A 20000-nucleotide genomic window follows, 5' to 3' on the forward strand; every position below is an offset into this window, starting at 1 on the left:
AAGGAATTCTAATGGTTTTCAAAGTTAGTAAGTGACAATGGCATTATTATTATTATTATTACAACGGCATGGCCTGGCAGGACGAGGGAAGGTTGTGACACCAGAGCTTCCATGTGGATCTCCCTGCGTCGGTAAAACACTGCAGACCGCTCTCTGGCCACGGCTCTCTGACCACAGCTCTGACCACAGCTCTGACCACAGCTCTGACCACAGCTCTCTGACCACAGCTCTGACCACAGCTCTGACCACAGCTCTCTGACCACAGCTCTGACCACAGCTCTCTGACCACAGCTCTCTGACCACAGCTCTCTGACCACAGCTCTGACCACAGCTCTGACCACAGCTCTCTGACCACAGCTCTCTGACCACAGCTCTGTGACCACAGCTCTGACCACAGCTCTGACCACAGCTCTCTGACCACAGCTCTGACCACAGCTCTCTGACCACAGCTCTCTGACCACAGCTCTCTGACCACGGCTCTCTGACCACAGCTCTCTGACCACGGCTCTCTGACCACAGCTCTGTGACCACAGCTCTGACCACAGCTCTGACCACAGCTCTCTGACCACAGCTCTGACCACAGCTCTCTGACCACAGCTCTCTGACCACAGCTCTCTGACCACGGCTCTCTGACCACAGCTCTCTGACCACAGCTCTCTGACCACAGCTCTCTGACCACAGCTCTGACCACGGCTCTCTGACCACAGCTCTCTGACCACAGCTCTCTGACCACAGCTCTCTGACCACAGCTCTGACCACGGCTCTCTGACCACAGCTCTCTGACCACAGCTCTCTGACCATGGCTCTCTCCAGGGTGCCCAAACCGGATTGCTTTCCTTCACTCTGTATGCTGACCCCACCCACACACGTATACGCACACGCAATGCACGCACTCGCACAACAAACACGCGATCAATAACATGCATAGAAATAAGCGCATAGACAGGCGCACGCATACGCGAACGCACACATGCACACACGCATGCATGCATGCACACACGGTGTCACATGCACGTCTGTGACTCCTCTCCACTGACTTCCTCTCTCTCTATACTTCTGTGGACTCTCCATCTCTCTCTCTCTCCCTCCCTCCCTCTCTATACTTAAGACTCTCCATCTCTCTCTCCCTCCCTCTCTCTCAATACTTCTGTGGGCTCTCCATCTCTCTCTCTCTCTCTCTCTCTCTCTCTTCCTCCCTCCCTCCCTCCATCTCTCTCTCGCTGTCTCTCTTCATCATGTTCTCAATCTGTCTTTTCATCTAGTTTGAATCCCCTTCACCTCCTCAACTCCCTCTAGCCTCCTTAAATTCTGTCTCACCCATCTCTGCCCCCTCCATCTCTCACAAGCAACCCCCCCTCCTGTGCGCGCACGTGTGTGTGTGTGTGTGTGTGTGTGTGTGTGTGTGTGCTGAGTTGAGGTTTGGAGTGGAAACCAGAGTGCAGAGACAGAGACACACAGGACAAGAGGGAGCCAACCTCATAAATCTCCCCTTCTGCAGCCACAGCATCCCTACTGCTCAGCAGTCTGGGCCACTGTGTGTGTGTGTGTGTGTGTGTGTGTGTGTGTGTGTGTGTGTGTGTGTGTGTGTGTGTGTGTGCGTGTGCATGCGTGTATAAGAGAGAGAGAGAGAGAGACAGAGAGAGATGCATGTGCACGTGTCTGTGTTTACGGGTATAGGTAACTGAGTGAGTGTGTGTGTGTGCGCACGAGCACACACACTTGCATGCATGCATGCACGCGTGTGCTTGTGCGAGAGAGACAAGTATGTATGTATGTGTGTGTATGTGTGTGTATGTTAATATGCGTGCGTGTCCATATATATTCTGTGTGCGTGCGTGCATGCGTATAGAAGAATAGCCCAGGGCCTATCCAAAAGCAAAGAGGTAAGCAGAAACTCTACTCCCTCCTGTGGACTGGAAGCTCTATAGTCTTCCTGCTGGCAGGCATACAGTACAGCTTATAGCCTGACTGCAGTCCACTTGGACCCTCCATACAGTACAGCTTATAGCCTGACTGCAGTCCACTTGGACCCTCCATACAGTACAGCTTATAGCCTGACTGCAGTCCACTTGGACCCTCCATACAGTACAGCTTATAGCCTGACTGCAGTCCACTTGGACCCTCCATACAGTACAGCTTATAGCCTGACTGCAGTCCACTTGGACCCTCCATACAGTACATGTACAGCTTATAGCCTGACTGCAGTCCACTTGGACCCTCCATACAGTACATGTAATAGCCTGACTGCAGTCCACTTGGACCCTCCATACAGTACATGTACAGCTTATAGCCTGACTGCAGTCCACTTGGACCCTCCATACAGTACATGTACAGCTTATAGTCTGACTGCAGTCCACTTGGACCCTCCATACAGTACATGTAATAGTCTGACTGCAGTCCACTTGGACCCTCCATATAGTACATGTAATAGCCTGACTGCAGTCCACTTGGACCCTCCATATAGTACATGTACAGCTTATAGCCTGACTGCAGTCCACTTGGACCCTCCATACAGTACAGGTTATAGTCTGACTGCAGTCCACTTGGACCCTCCATATAGTACAGCTTATAGTCTGACTGCAGTCCACTTGGACGCTCCATACAGTACATGTACAGCTTATAGCCTGACTGCAGTCCACTTGGACCCTCCATACAGTACATGTAATAGCCTGACTGCAGTCCACTTGGACCCTCCATACAGTACAGCTTATAGCCTGACTGCAGTCCACTTGGACCCTCCATACAGTACAGCTTATAGCCTGACTGCAGTCCACTTGGACCCTCCATACAGTACATGTACAGCTTATAGCCTGACTGCAGTCCACTTGGACCCTCCATACAGTACATGTACAGCTTATAGCCTGACTGCAGTCCACTTGGACCCTCCATACAGTACATGTACAGCTTATAGTCTGACTGCAGTCCACTTGGACCCTCCATATAGTACATGTAATAGCCTGACTGCAGTCCACTTGGACCCTCCATACAGTACATGTAATAGCCTGACTGCAGTCCACTTGGACCCTCCATATAGTATACATGTACTTCACCCCATAGGAAAGTGTTTATTGTGTCCTAAACATCATTAAAATACCCTTTGCAAAAGGGGTGAAGTGGCCCTTTAAACTGCATTTGAGTTTGCATGACTCAAGTTAAAGGGATTAAATGTCTTTGGCCCGCTCTTGTATACCTGTGGGGTTTTGCATATAGCGTTCCCTGATTTTGATTAGCATGCTGCTTGGCAAAATGTGGGGAACATCTAAAAGAGCGGAGCCGTTAACGCCATTTGTTGCAATACATGGATCTGTTTGTGACGTGAGTGGTCCTGACTGAAATAGGGCTTAAGTGGTTAAAAGCAGTACAGTTGATAATATAATAGCCCACTCTGAACATCGTGCTTTGGTCTCGAGCCAACACTATTGCCCAAATCAACTGCACGCACAGAAAGATCCTCCCACAATTAAATTGACACTCCGAATTTTCCAGCATACAGCCTGACTTCACACAGGGGAAAATCTGGCCTGCATGGTGGATGAAATAAGGGGAAACAATGTCATAGGTTTTCGGTAACCGCTCGCATGCAGACTGTGAAAACACATTGTTTGAAAAAGTCAACACTGGGTTGATTTTTTGGCGATTGCACGGCAGCTTTTTAGACTCGAAGTCTACGGAGTTTCTTGTGTAAACTGTGGATTCCAAAATGTTCCCCATTCAGGCTCCATTAATTCACAACATTGTGTGTGTGTGCGCAAGGCAAAGCCTCCGCGGCCCTCCATATGCATCTGGGGGGTATACGGGGGTGTGTGTGGGTGGGTCGCCTCTTTTAACGCTAAGCCATAGAATATACATATATATATACAAGTGTCACACATTCCGGCGCGGGCTCGGATCCAGGCTGCACTCACACAGTGATCTTTAATATCTATCACATCAGAATATCTAAGGGGAGACTTTGCAGGCTTCCATAACCTCCTCATTTGTCCCTCTCGTTTGAACTGACAGCTAGCAGCCACAGAAGAAAGGAGAGCAAAGGGAGACGGAGAGAGAGTGAAAGAAAAAGGGAAAAAAATGTGTGTGTGTGTGTGTGTGTGTGTGTGTGTGTGTGTGTGTGTGTGTGTGTGTGTGTGTGTGTGTGTGTGTGTGCGGTGGGGGGGGGGGGGGGGGGGGGGGTATTAAAACAAATTAGAACCAAATGAGGCGAGCGGCACTCTGTCCAAAACCGCTTTACACTCAAGCCCCTCGAGCATTGCCCTGCTTTTTCCACAGAGACTTTTTTTTAATAACAGTGCCTCTCTCTCTCTCTCTCTCTCTCTCTCTGCCTTTTAATTCTCTTTGTGCAAAATTCATAGGATTAGCACTTGGCATCACCCCCCCACCACACACACACACACACACACACACACACACACACACACACACGCACACACGCACACACACACACACACACACACACCGTCACCACCATCATCCACCATCATCCACCCATCTCACCCCAATCTCAACAAAACGCTAACCACTGAAATGTGTGTTTGCCCCATGCATGCATGCATGCATGCGTGTGTGTGTGTGTGTGCGAGTGCATACATCGCGGGGGCAGACTGTGTTGCTTGCCTGTGTCATCTATGGTGTATAAGTGTGTATATTTGTACTGCGTGTGTTTAAGCGCGAGCGACTGTGCGTTTGTGTTTGTGGTGTGTGTGTGTGACTGTGTGTGTGTATACAGTAGCCTAGAGGAGGTTTAGTACAGCAGACTAGAAGGTGTGTGTGTGTGTGTGTGTGTGTGTGTGTGTGTGTGTGTGTGTGTGTGTGTGTGTGTGTGCGCGCACACTGTGTGTGTGTGTGTGTTCAAGCTGCATTGTAGTGATATTTTGGACATTAAAAACATGTGAAAATGGTGTGAGCACCGTGACCGCTAACAGGACTTGCTGGTTCATCCAGTTCCTCCTATAAGGCTTTGGACTCCCCTATACTTGAGCTCCGACCAGTTTGTTTAAACACCTTGGCACCTCTCTCCCCTCTTCAATAAAGCCATTTGCATTTTGGGCACATTTTCAAAGAATATAAAAAAAACTATTTTCGCTGTTCAGCTTATGAGCAACTAACTAACTACATTAGTGCTGAACAATTCATCAAAAAGAGGTTGAGATCTAGATTCAGACATCTATGCAATCTCATTGTGGGAAGAATCGTGCAGCACTAGTTGGCTGTCCAATTCATGGAGGAAGATCCGGATTCACATTTGAGCAAGAATCGTGCAGCACTAGAAACTATACTGTATACTGTATACTGTATAGGTTTTAAGTCGCTAAGATCAGCTCCCTCTCCCAAAGCCGACCCAGTGCTTTGCACTGCTGCATTATGGCATAATGCAATAACCTAATCTAATCACTAGATATACATTTGAACAACTTATCTCTTCATCTGACATGATAGCAAAACTGCTATCACGTCATTCAGTAGGAACTAATTCTCGCTTTGACTGCTGGAGTCTGTCAAGAGTGTGTGTGTGTGTGTGTGTGTGTGTGTGTGTGTGTGTGTGTGTGTGTGTGTGTGTGTGTGTGTGTGTGTGTGTGTGTGTGTGTGCGTGCGTGTGTGTGTGGGTGGGTGTGTGTGTGTGGGGGTGTGTGTGTGTGTGTGTGTGTGAAGGTCTTTGATAGACAAGGAATGACGAGCGGGAGGGGAGGGGAGGCGCTGCAGGGGAGGGGAGAGAGCCGGCTTGTTTTGCAACACAGCGGCTTGTTATTGTAATTCCCCCTTGTTGTATCCGTAGGGGCCGCATATCGCACAATACAGCTTTAACATGTCAGACCCCCAGAGGGCCGTGCAGCACAGAGTCTGGAGCCAGGCTGAACACTGACTGGCAAGGAGCAACCTGGGACACAACAGAACAGAACAGAATGTAACAGAGGCCTGCTGGGGATGACCAGGCTTTTAACCGATTCCCAGTGAGTCCATTGAGAATGTGCACGGCCACATACAAAACATGCACGCACTGGCCAACACATGCACACTCGCACACATACGTACGTATAAGCACGCAGGCACGCACATACACAGACACAGACACAGACACAGACACAGACGCACGCACACACACACACACACACACACACACACACACACACACACACACACACACACACACACACACACACACACACACACACACACACACACACACACACACACACACACACACACACACACACACACACACACTGCACTCTTTCAATTTCAATTTCAAGTTTCGTTTGCTCAAAGGATTTGGTTTGAGTAGTGGAGAATGCAGCGTTACATGGGCGATGTTTAAGCATTTACGTCTAAAGTTTCCCCTCAGAAACACACTGCAAGAGGAATTGCTATGGGAAATAAAAAATGGCTTGGCCAGAGCTCATGGCTGCAGCTACCATTGTACTCAGGGGTTTTGGCAATGGACTGGAACTGCCTCTCTCTGTCCCCATGAGAGGATATGGAAATAAAGCCTTATTAACTGGGGCCTACACTGGAGCGGGACCAGTATCCCTTTATAGCCCCACTGCTCCATACTAGGGCTCTGCTGGACGTCTATCGTCTCCACTCCATGCAGAGTAGGGAAACTAGGCAGCAAACATATACTTACTTAGGGAAATACAGACACACTCTGTAACCTCTGTTGAAGAAATGTGCTGATTTGCTTGCAGAGCAAGGTATTCCCTTATAGTAAAATATCAGCAGTATCAGTCATTAGGAGCAAAAGTAAGACGGGATCGGGTTCAGGAATGGATTCGGTGGTTTGGAGGTAACGCTTGGATTTTTGTTCACAATCCCCTCACCGGAAATCTCTGGAAGGAAAAGGGGCGTTTTGAATTCACCCAAGGGCATGGCTGCAGTACGCGGCTCGCCTCTCAGAAGTGATCAGTACTGATGGTTTCTCAACAAAACGTTTCAATATGCCGCAGACCAGTCAGCCATCTCGAAAGGCGGTCAATACCATCCCTCTCGCTCCCCCCCAGACCCCCCCCCCCCCCCGACTCACTCTTTCCCACTTGTCCCCCTAGAGCCCATTTACTATGATTACCAATAACAATAACACTGCCATTATCTTTTATTATCGCGTTTTCCCAAGGCCCGGCCAGCTCTCTGAGACTTTGATGAAACTACAAAACAGCTCCTATTTCAACCTTGTATACAGACTGCCTTGGCTCAGCATTCCCTTAATAGCTGCAGTTTGTTTCGGTACCTGACTCGAGTCGACATACGAGTCGTCAACGGTCCACTAAATAGATGATAAAGCGTCAAGCCACCTGGGATTTACTGCTGCGGCTTGCTTGTGGGTTTCCCAGCTTGACATTTTATATAATGTTGTCGTACATGACGTGTATGGGTAGACATGTTTAACACCAGTTTACAGAACAGAACTTATTTTTAGATTATTATAATAAATTCTTATTCTTTATTATTAAAGAATAAGAAAAAAGTGACCAGTACACCTCCTGCACGTGCACAATAGGAAAACGTATAATTAAGCAATGTTTCGGTCAAAACTAGACAGTCATCTGTAGATGCAAATGAACTAAATATTTGTGAATCTTCTGCCTCCACACGGAAGTGTATCTAATATGGAACAAGTCGCTTCATCACAATCTAACAATGGCTGAACAAAACATTTTAGCAGATGTCTACAAGTCCCTGATAACTGTAATTTCTAGCAATTTCAGGTTGACAGTGACCAGAACACCAAAGAAAAAATATATATCGCTCAGAAAAACCTTCAGGAAGTGCCATAAATGTCAAACAATTCCAAATATGCACGTGGCTATGGAGGGATGTTTTCAATAGATGCTACTGCCTCATATGTTTTCCCTCTGACTGACTGGGGTGATGACTGTGCATTCCAGAGTAACTGTGCTGGTCTCGTCAGGAGCCGGACTGACCCCGTTCCACCTCCCAGCAGCATGACTCAGCCCTCAACCTTGAATGTCTCTTCCCAGGGTCCCAGTTTATTATGTCACAAAAGGCCAGTCCCACTCCGTTTAACGGTGTCTCTCCTGTAGAAAGTCAGAATCCAGCTGTAGCACAAGCCGTACACCCCCGCCCCACCCCGCCGCCCCGTCTCGTAAATGAGCATGTCCAATCTACCCACTGTGTTTCATTAAAAGCAGACCACATCAATCGGGGCCTGAACTTTAAAGGCCAGGTCCCTACTCGACGAAACATGGGGGGAAAAAAGACGAAGCTCTTAAAACACGGAGGACCTCACACTGCACACGAGGCGCTTACAAACTTAACACCACACCTCTGCTGGCGGACCACACATCGCCGTGTTGGTCAGAGACCACACAGTAGGCCTCATAACACTCTGACAAAAGACCCTGTGAGACCTCACACCAGGCCAGAGTGTGGTTCGAACAGGACATTGAAGAGCTGACACACTGCAAAACGCTGAGCAAGCCTTCTGCATATACAGTAGGTGCAGTATTCCCCATGCGACAATGAAAAAACCTGGAGAGTGTTTACGCACGTGACCGTGTGGACATTTTGTCCTCAATGAAATGAAGTGCAAAAAGAAGTGAAAGATCCGTTTAGCCCCCGGGCTTTTTCCCAGTGGCGAGACGAGCATAGGGGAAGAGCCAAAAAGAACACACGGCGCTGAAGCTCAGCAGATGGACGGACAGGAGGATGGATGGGTAGATAAACGGGTGGATGGGAGGCTGAGAGGCCGAGAGGGAGAGAGAGAGAGAGGAGGGGAGTGGGAAGGATTCCCATGGGTGGGGACGGGAAAGCAGCCCTCATGATGGAAGGCTTTCAAACTCCTTTCATCGGCTGCCTGAGGACTGGAGCTTTACAAGAGCAAGATGAGCCGGCGCCACTGGAGCTGCCTGGCGCTCTCCAACGAAACCCAGACGCAGAGACAGAGCTGGGACCCCTCCCACCCTCCAGCCCGCTCCAGAGACAGAGCTGGGACCCCTCCCACCCTCCAGCCCGCTCCAGAGACAGAGCTGGGACCCCTCCCACCCTCCAGCCCGCTCCCAATCCCCCAACAACTTCTCGCACAAACACTTGGAAGCGAGGTTCCCTGCATACGGTCTCCATCTCACTCCTCAAGCGTTGCTTTTTCACCTCTGCATTTCCATCATAACGGCTCCTCCGGATGGATGCTTTCTTTCCGAATCACACTCCTGAAACAAGTTTATAGGCTCCTGTATTGTTTTATCGCCCACATCTCACAGTCTGAGAATGTGACCCTTGGAAATGGCGCGGACAGGAACACGATTATCCCGACGGTGGGACCGCATCCCGCCTTTGTCTGCTCGCTTTTCACAGACGCATTTTTACGAGGGGGAAGTGGCGAAGGCCATGTAACCGATCACAACCTTATAGGTTTTATGAGGCCCGTGAAAAAGAATGGGATTAAATATGAAGGGAATCACATCAGGCCGTCTGACTCTGACGCCATCGGCCCTTGCTTACCAATCCAGACTGAGAGAGCGCCTCCTGTAGGTGGGAAGCCTGTCGGCAGCGCCCTTCTCTGCTTTGACCGGACGTTCCTTCAGGGAGAGACGGTGGGTGAATTTGGAGATGCCCGACTCTGACCTGCGTAGGGAGAGAATAGAAACAGAATAGGGGAGAGAAAAAGAACAGAATCTGAATGAGAATGGCATTTTATGTGTGTGGTTTCCATGGGTCCCTCCTGCAGAATATACTTTATTTCCGCATAAACTTTAAAATATTCTTTCAACCAACATTATTTATTCATGTAGTCAGTAGTCGTGAACTACTATAGGGCAACATGAGCTGCCACAAGGATGCAAAGAAATATCCAATATACAAGCTTACAAGACACAGAATATGTTGCTTCGTGACACATACAGCATAATGACAAACCCATAATTAGTGGTCAAAGTGGTACATTTTGTATTATCGTACACAAGGTTAAATAGTTGTGTTCTAAGAAAACCCATGGCATAAGAAGAATTTCTGTCTGGGTTTTCAATCCAATAGTGCATGAGCGGTAGAGACAGTTGTGAAAGCGTCAAAAGGAAATCAATGAATTGCTTTAATAAGAACCAGAAGAAGCACATTAAACTAGGGATGACCTATTAAACAACCTGTCTCTTTGAATAGAAGTAAGAGCCCTAACGCTAGAAGGAATCACACAACTCAAGTGGAAATGTGACCCGTGAAGTTGATGAACAATGTTGCAGCTCCCACAGGACAAATGTGCTTCCAGGGAAACACGCAGACTTCCTGCCTAATGTTCTCCAATACTTAACAGATAGAAAAAAAGAGAAGGTTTTAATCTCCTCTGCTGGGCTGTCAACGTCCCTCCATTCCCATTCCATATTATTAATAGGCAAAGTAGTATTTATTTCAATCTTAGCCCACATGGCTCATTAGGGATTTCAACACTGCAATATTGCTGCGGTAACTTTGGAGAATAATCAAGTCTTAAGAGATAGTTCACCCAAAATCCTTTTTTTTCCTATCAATTACTCCCCCCCCCCCCCTGGAGACTTGAATTCATGGAAATTATTTTGTTTTTGTTGCATTCCGAAGCTAATAATTTGATGAGCATCAGTGGTTCCCTGTGGAGACACATCTCATTTGTGTCTCCATAGGGAGTACAGGGAGCAGCATCATCATCATCAAATCAAATTATTGGCTTAAGAATTTAAAAAAGTCCATGAATTCAAGTCTCCATCGGGTGAGTAATCGACCGAAAGTCATTTTGGGGGTGAACTATCCCTTTAACATTGTCTATGAAGCTGCTGAAACACTGCATAAGCGGGTAAGTGAGAGAAGTTAGTAGAGAATTCTTTGGACCATAAAGTTCTGGTTCGACCTAGGCCCCTACAGTATGTACTGTACTGGGGGCTTACTGTATGTTACAGTAGGTGTTGGACCATAAGGTTCTGGTTCGACCTCGGCCCGTATGTACTGGGGGCTTACAGTATGTTACCGTAGGTGTTGCGCTCCACCTCAGCAATCTCCCAGATGAGTGGTCTAGGCGGACAGTGAAAAGGACATAGACAGCTGTGTTCTTGGCGGCTGATACCAACAATAAGCCCCTCCAACCTGCCATGTCATTCACCTTGGACGTCTCCATAGGAATCCAACATGGATATACAACATCATTCATTACCATCCATCTTCTAAATTATAATAACATCTAACCGATTAAACATAATGGCTATTTTGAGACGATAGGGGGTGAACAATAACCCCCATCCTTCTCCAAAATAAACCATCTGGCTATTGTGTGGCATCCCCCCCCCACCCCCCTCACCTAATCTCACACACATGCTGTTTTGATTGCATTATGAAAATGATCAAACATCTCTAATGATGACTCATACGTACTCACACACATACATAGATCTCCTCTCAACTCTGGCCAAAAAGTGTTTTAGTCTCCATGGTGAAGTCTACTGGAGACAATCTGCATGCAGGGGCGGGTGGACTGCAGCATAACGCAGTCTATACCGAGGTGCATGCGCCCGCCATTCAAACACCACGTCTGTCTCTCTGCTGCCATTATGTTTATGTGGGGTGGTGGGGTGAGGTGGGGGGCGGTGGGGGGCAGCGCAGCGATCGAGGTTGACATCAGGCTTTGATTATCTCCTAAAGAACATTGATGTAACCATGCACTGCGGTGCATGGAGTTCCTTTGATTAGTGAAACGGTGACATGGATGAACAACAGTGTGGCGGAGCGTCCAACTGTGCCCGGCTCGGCTGCCAAATTGGCGCATTGTCATGCGCGTGTTTTTTTTTCTGCGGTGATCATAATGCAGGGGGCTTTGACAGGACATTAAATGAGTCATACACCAGTATGCGGTTCAGGAGGTCAGCCTTCTCTCAGGGAGGGCAGGAGGTCTCGCAGAGTGTCCTGTCAAGTTGTAATGCTTCCACGGCAGATCGGTTCGATCTGAGAGAATGATTACATGAGAAAACTAAGTTGGACGGAGGCATTCATTGCGTCATGGTCTCGGAGTTGTAAATTGCTCGTACTGGGGTGGAAAGAAGACTTGCCATGATCTTGGAAATGAAAGTGAAAGCCTTCTCTCAAAGTCTCGATGCCGTGCCAACCTTCCGTGGTGGAGAATTAATTTACCTTATACTTGGAAGGCATCTTGCCCTTTTTTTGTTTTTGCTGATGTAAGAATGAGTGTCTCTCAATACCATCACCTAATTTCCATTTATCTCATACCGCGCTCAAGACAGGCTGAGGTAACCATGACAGGCTTCATAAGTCAAAGCTCTCTAAACACTGACCCAACAACCCATATGAAGAAATGAAAACTCCTGTTCCAAAATCAGATATCCACCGTTAAATGAAATCGACACAAGAACATTATATTACTATCATGGCGATGAATCATCTTAAGGTCATAAGGTTTATGCCTTTTTATAATCTTACAAAACCATCTGCCTTTGAAAGAATGATTGATGATTTTGTTTTTGTCGAATGTGAAATCAACAATTGGCCTCACAGAGACTAAGAAAACTAAAATAATGCAACTAAAAACAAACAGACATTTTAAAATACATAAATGATAATCAAGGGATCAGTCAGCCACTAAACCATGTCAATAGACATTCAGCACAACACTCCTGCCACAACAAACAGCTATTAACACTGCATACACTGTACTTTATTTTAGTCAGGAATTAAAGGGAAATGCATCAAGAACAGACAGCACAGGCTCCATATTTCCGCAGATTTATTAGCGGAGCCACATAATGAGTCTGATTTTTTCCAGTCTAAGAAAATAAAGAACGCTTCCAGAATGTTCTGACATATTCAGTGACCCAAGCTCTCCCCTAAAGCTGGATTTATACGTAGTTGTGCGCCAGTGTCGCGTAAACGATCTACAAGCTCACACAACGTGCCGTGCTGCTGTGACACGTCGTGAGCAACCGAGCACATCAAGCCCTTAAGAACCAGCTGTTTCACTACAAAGAGGTCACCATAAGCTGAGTTGAGAGGGCCATTGCGTCCCATTGTCCATGACTTCATGCCTGTGGCTTATCTGGGGGAAGCCGTTTCAATCCCCCCGCCCATCTTTCCCACTACACGCTCAACTACTGTTTCCCAACCCTTCAACGGCTCTTCCAAAAGGCGCTGGTTGACCTCGGAGACAAAGAGACATATTTTCCTGTATGAATCACCCATGCGGGGAATGAATGGGATCTTGGTCAGATGGCAGAGAAACCTCTAATTGATGGGAGATTAGCCCGGGCCAGGCTTCTCCCCTCTTCAAGGGCTTTTAATTTGATTAGTGCCACTACCCTGCGCTCGCCAGCTACCGCCAGCCGCCGCTGCCAACTTCGCTTAAATGTCTGTTGGAGAAATTCCCATTCATAAATAGTCCATAGCAGCAATCAACATGGGGTTAGGGACGTCCGTTTGGTCGCAGCTCATAGCTGGCTTGTTTCTTTTTTGCAGAGCTGTAATATTAAGCCACAGACCGGCGGTTTGGAGCAGTAGATCCCAGTATAAGTTCAATGGCCATATTTGGATCAAACGCATGACACGACACACAATAGGATAACGACTTCAATGACTCCAGAAGGGTGTAGGATCACGACTTCAAAGGTGCGGGGCCGACGGACATGGATGAGGCATCGGGGAATCCCTTTGTAGGGTTTAGGAGAAAAGGGGACGTGTGAAGCAGGTGGGTCTCAGTGTAGGGGATCCGCTGGCAACTGGCTGGCTTTAGGCTCCCTGAGAGCCCGGGCCCTGGCTGCTGCTCGCGCAGCTGTCCCTGATGACATCATCACAGCGGGCACACAGTGATGATGCAATCCCCTTGGAGGCCCCTGTGCAAAGTGGGATAGCCCGGTCGATTAGTTCTCCTCCTCGTTGGACCCATGTTTTCTTTCTCACGTTACTGGTGTTGCACGCTGCATACATAGGTTAGGGAGTTTGTTTGTGCGTCCGCACAGGTGGCCGAGTCTCCAAATTGTGAAACGGTCTTGATGACTGTGAAGGCACTGCAAGGTCATGACAGGACAGCATATCTGACCGAGATTAAGCGAATGAAACATTCGCTGTACTGTATGAGAATGCACGGCCGCACACACACACACACACACACACACACACACACACACACACACACACACACACACACACACACACACACACACACACACATACTCGTATAACTTACCTTCTTAGGACCACACTTTTTTTTCAGGTTATTGCTTACCTCGTTAGGACCACACTTTCTAGACATAGTAGAAACATATAAACTACACTCCTGAATGTGGAAAAAAATCTATTTTAATACAATCACATCAGATTTAAAGAAGGGCAAACTATAAATTACCACATTTTTACCCTACTTGTTAGGACCGTCTCCAAACAAAAGAAAGCTAAAACCTTTTGGTCAGTAACTTCACTGCATTGGCTCTTATGAGTTTAATCATCTATATGCACTGGGGAGGCACTCAGGGGCACACTGGGGGGGCACTGGGGAGCCTCTGGGGAGGCACTGGGGAGACAATGGGGAGGCACTGGGGGCACACTGGGGAGGCACTGGGGAAACACTGGGGAGAAACTGCAGCCACTGGGGAGGCACTCAGGGGCACACTGGGGAGGCACTCAGGGGACACTGGGGAGGTACTCAGGGGGACACTGGGGAGGTACTCAGGGGACACTGGGGAGGCACTCAGGGGCACACTGGGGAGGCACTCAGGGGACACTGGGGAGGTACTCAGGGGGACACTGGGGAGGTACTCAGGGGACACTGGGGAGACACTCAGGGGACACTGGGGAGACACTCAGGGGACACTGGGGAGGTACTGGGGAGGTACTGGGGAGCCACTGGGCAGACACTGGGGTGGCACTGGGGGAGGTACTGGACATTTCATATCACACACACACCATGATTCAATAGCCCCCCTTCTTTTCTTTTTTTTCTTCCTTTTTTTTGGGCAGCTTGGCATGGCACGATTTATTTCAAGCATGGCGCAGCGCCATGCCAACAACATTGTGCAGTAAACCCTGCTTTAATACACGACAGGTGAGGTGATATACCTCATCTCTAGTGAGTGGCCCAGCCCTTCCTATATTTTTCTGTATGTGGCCCTCAGTGAAAAAAGTTTGGGCACCCCTGATATAGAATACTTGCCATATCTGACACATTTAGATGAAACATGTGATAAGGAATTTATGGTACATGGGTATAATATCTACAGGAGAGACAGAAATATTCATGGTGGGGGTGTGGCTTTTTATATTTTTTTATATTTTAAGTCCACTTGCCTAATATTAAACCTATATTGCTGTGTTGCTGTTACAGACTACCGGATTCCAATTCTCAGTAGTAGTCAGCAGTGTATGTGAGATGGTGCTTTTGTTCTTGCTTAATGTAAATCGCTCTGGATTAAGAGCGTCTGCTAAATGCCTAAATTGTAAATTGTAAATTGATGGTGGACAGAGCATCAGACAGTAATAGGGAATTGTATATACCTGCAGATATGAATATGAACTGGTTCTCTCCAACATGCTCACTTAAGAAAACCCTCCATGCTATTGCAGATACATACAATTTAACACAGTTAGCAAACAAGCCAACAAGAACACAAATAATAAATGGCATCTCCTCCACCTGTATTGATCATATCTTTACAAATGCAGCTGATCTATGCTCAAAGGTGATTTCTGTTGAATTTGGATGCACTGACCACAACATAGTAGCTTTTACGAGAAAGGCAAAAATCCACAAATATGGAAGGAAGCTAAAGCTGACTTTCAACACGCCTATAGAGATGGGCTTTCTACATGTACAGCACTGACACAGTTAATAGATGACTGTCTAATGAATGTGGATTCTAAGAGACTAGTGGGGTCTGTACTGTTAGATTTTAGTGCCGCGTTTGACATTATTGATCACAATCTATTGCTAGACAAACTTTCATGTTATGGTTTTACCTTATCTGCACTAAGGTGGATAAAAAGCTATTCATCCAGCAGATCACAGAGAGTATACTATAATGGGAGTCTCTCAGATACTAAACATATTCACTGTGGAATTCCACAAGGAAGTTGCTTAGGTCACTATATTTACAAATGACATGCCACTGGTCGGGGCCAATATAGCCATGTATTCTGACGACACTACTTTGTATATGTCTGCCACTAATGTGGAAGATCTGTCTGTAGCTCTTAACAAGGAACTACAGAACATATCAGAGTGGGTGGTGAACAATAGGATGGTCCTGGACATCTCAAAGACTAAATCCATTGTATTTGGATCACAGCATATGCTCAAGTCAAAACCCAAATTGAATCTGAATCTGAGCAATCTAGCAGTTGAGCAGGTAGATGAAACAAAACTTATTGGGGTTATATTAGACAGTCATCTAACATGGTCTACTCGTATTCAAAACATAACTAAGAAATGGGAGGGGGTTTGTCCATGATTAGGAGATGAGTTTTTAACTCCAACATCTGCTGTCCAGGTCATCCAGGCACTAGTGATATCCCACCTTGACTATTGTCCAGTTGTGTGGTCCTAAAAAAGACCTGCGTAAATTACAAATAGCCCAGAATAAGGCAGCTCGCCTTGCCCTGAACTGCAATACTAGATCTAGTACACTGTTAAATCATCAGAAGCTGTCATGGCTGTTGGTGGAGCAGAGATTAGCTGCCAGTCTGGCTGGATTTTTTTAGGAACATTTGTTCAAATAAAAAAACAAAATGCTTATATAAAAATATTCATTATACCAGTGATAGACATGTACATAATACCAGACATGTTGCAATGGGTCGATTTACAGTGCCTAAGCCAAGAACTGATGCAGTGAAGAATACAGTCATGTACAGGGCAATGACTTTCTGGAACGCTCTACCAGTATGCATCACAGAAATTAAGGGTAAAAGGCATTTTACCCTGTCAATATACCAGTTAATGTAATCTAGAGTGAATGCACTAACCGTGGTTGTTATGCTTTAATGTATTTCTTTTATGATATCTGTAATGTTGTTTTTATTTAAATTTGTGTATGTATATTATTCTGTGAGGACCCCAGGAAGAATAGCTGTTGCCAGGTGTAACAGCTAATGGGGATCCTAAATAAACTAAACTAAACCTAGGAGTAAAACCATTAATGCAGAAATGAGAAATCAATGCCTCAAATGGCAGTAGTTTTGCAGTGGTGGAAAATGTAACTCTTTTTTTAATGAATACAATAACATTTTGTCCAATCTGTATGGTAGAGTATGTTAATACAATATAACTTATACAATTGGGCTGGTTGTATTTTGTCTCCCTGCTCTTCTGTTGAGACATTTAGATCGTGTCAAAGGTCATGTCTCACCTAGACACAGGATCTGACTCGAATTTGGACCTTATGGTCAAGATTAAATTTATCCCCCGAGCAAGCAGTTCGGCTCGATTAGCTCAATGCTAAAGTTTTCAGCACGCAGGAAAGCGGGTTCAAATCCAGGGTAGAAGAGGAAAGTTACATACTAATGCTGCTTTAAGTATATAATAACTTCAATCAACTTTTGATTCATTAATTAATTTGATTAATTCATTAAATAACATTAATAAATTAAGATTAATTTGTATTATTGCTCTTGTATTGCTATTGGAGACACTGGGGGGACACTGGGGGACACTGGGCAGGCACTGGGGAGTCGCTGGGCAGGCACTGGGGAGGCACTCAGGGGCACACTGGGGAGGCACTGGGGAGACACTGGGGAGGCACTCAGGGGCACACTGGGGAGACACTGGGGAGGCACTGGGGAGACACTGGGGAGGCCCTCAGGGGGACACTGGTGAGGAACTGGGGGGACACTGGGGAGGCACTGGGAAGGCACTGTGGGGACACTGGGGAGGCACTGGGGAGACACTGGGGAGGCACTGGGGAGGCACTGGGGAGGCACTGGGGAGTCACTGGGGGGACACTGGGGAGGCACTGGGAAGGCACTGAGGGGACACTGGGGAGGCACTGGGGAGGCACTGGGAAGGCACTGAGGGGAAACTGGGGAGGCACTGGGGAGACACTGGGGAGGCACTGGGGAGGCACTGGGGAGTCCCTGGGGGGACACTGGGGAGGCACTGGGAAGGCACTGAGGGGACACTGGGGAGGCACTGGGGAGGCACTCAGGGAGGCACTGGGGGGACACTAGGAGGCACTGGGGAGACACTGGGGAGGCACTCAGGGAGGCACTGGGGGGACACTAGGAGGCACTGGGGAGACACTGGGGAGGCACTCAGGGGGATACTGGGGAGGCACTCGGGGGGACACTGGGGAGACACTGGGGAGGCACTGGGCAGACACTGGGGAGGCACTGGGGAGGCACTGGGGAGACATTGGGGAGACATTGGGGAGACACTGGGGAGGCACTGGGCAGACACTGGGGAGGCACTGGGCAGACACTGCAGGGCAGACACTGGGGTGGCACTTGGGGAGGCACTGGGGAGGTACTGGACATTTCATATCACACACACCCCATGATTCACTAGCCCCCTTAAAAAAAAAAAAAATGGTTCTTCTTAGGACCGAGTGTGTGTGTGTGATGTGTTACCCTCCCCCATGGGTCTTCTTAGGACCAGCAACCAGTTCCTCCCAAAAGCCATTTACAAATTTCTACTGAGACAGTAAATTGAAATTTAAATATATTTTCAAATGGTTATTGGCGCTCCATAAATAATGGATATCTCGGCCGTCTCTGGTCCGTTTTTGACGGGGGGCATCTCGTTGCGACCGGGCCGCCCTCGGGGACTCTGCCCCGTGGGTCTCGTGCCCGGGTGGGGGTCCGCGGGGGTCCGCGGGGGTCCCCAGCGTATCTCAGCCGTCTCTGGTCCGTTTTGGACAGGGGGCATCTCGTTGCGACCGGGCCGCCCTCGGGGACTCGGCCCAGTGGGTCTCGTGCCCGGGTGGGGGTCCGCGGGGGTCCGCGGGGGTCCCCAGCGTATCTCAGCCGTCTCTGGTCCGTTTTGGCTGGGGGGCATCTCGTTGCGACCGGGCCGCCCTCGGGGACTCGGCCCCGTGGGTCTCGTGCCCGGGTGGGGGTCCGCGGGGGTCCCCGGCGTATCTCAGCCGTCTCTGGTCCGTTTCGGACAGGGGGAATCTCGTTGCGACCAGGCCACCCTCAGGGACTCGGCCCTGTGGGTAAACAATCACCACCCCTCACACTGACTGTTGAGCTGCAGTGAACCATTTGATTGGCCAATGGATATGTATCTTACTATGTATTACTTGGCTATTGTTCACAATTGCATCGAATAAAAAAAATTAAATAAAAAAAGCTGGCGGAGTGATACACTAAGACAGTAAGGTTCCAAGTCTGCATTCCTCAACACAACGACGTTATTATGGTTGACTATAAAGGATCACATTATATGCTACCCCTGAAAGAACGTATCAAAAGGTAGGAATGTGATTTTTGGAAGCTACTTGGCTCCAGCCAAACAGTGCTAATTATTTAGCAACAGGGGCCTGTGACAGATCACAGGACACCAGTCTGAGTGTCATGTACCTATACAGTATATTATACAGGAGAATTGATAACCTTGCATTTACCTGCATTTGTTATATGTTGCTATTGTAGGAATGAGGAGGGCCTATTTGTGCACTCTGAGTTACATATGCAGTGTGAGGTTTTAAAGTTAAAGCTATACGTTTTAATGAAGTTATCCCATCCTCTTTCCTGGTTCCATAGATCCTGCACTATGATTTTTGCACGAGATGTGAAAGGAGTCATACAGCCCAGAGGATCATAATGGCTTGACACTATTTTTTTTAAATGTTCCTCATTGTAGGCTGATGGTAAATAATGTACTTGTTCTTATAACTCAGTATGTCAGTAGAGCAGTTCCGTTCGAGGCCTAATGTTAGCTCCTTGGGGTCTCCTCCATTCTCTGATAGCCACGGTTCACTTTTAGGATCTGGTGAGAGATGGTTTATTGCAGCTGTGTCATTGCTAGCTCATTATCTGATGTCAAACCCACCATCAGCAAGTAGGGGTCTCATTTTTGTCAATTAGGGACTTGGCTTTGT

At 47.7% G+C, this 20000-nt stretch overlaps 1 protein-coding gene across 2 annotated transcripts in view; it reads right to left on the reverse strand.

Moving 5' to 3' along the window:
- ankfn1b (ankyrin repeat and fibronectin type III domain containing 1b) overlaps positions 1-20000 on the reverse strand; it is a 230052-nt gene that overhangs the window by 53543 nt on the left and 156509 nt on the right. For both annotated transcript variants that reach the window (XM_080788869.1, XM_080788868.1), the window contains exon 6: positions 9451-9573. In XM_080788869.1, the coding sequence (XP_080644995.1) occupies positions 9451-9573 (123 nt within the window). The remainder of the gene's footprint in view (positions 1-9450; positions 9574-20000) is intronic.

Source organism: Protomyctophum bolini (genome assembly GCF_963924005.1).
Source record: "Protomyctophum bolini genome assembly, chromosome: 18".
NCBI classification, from domain to species: Eukaryota; Metazoa; Chordata; class Actinopteri; order Myctophiformes; family Myctophidae; genus Protomyctophum; species Protomyctophum bolini.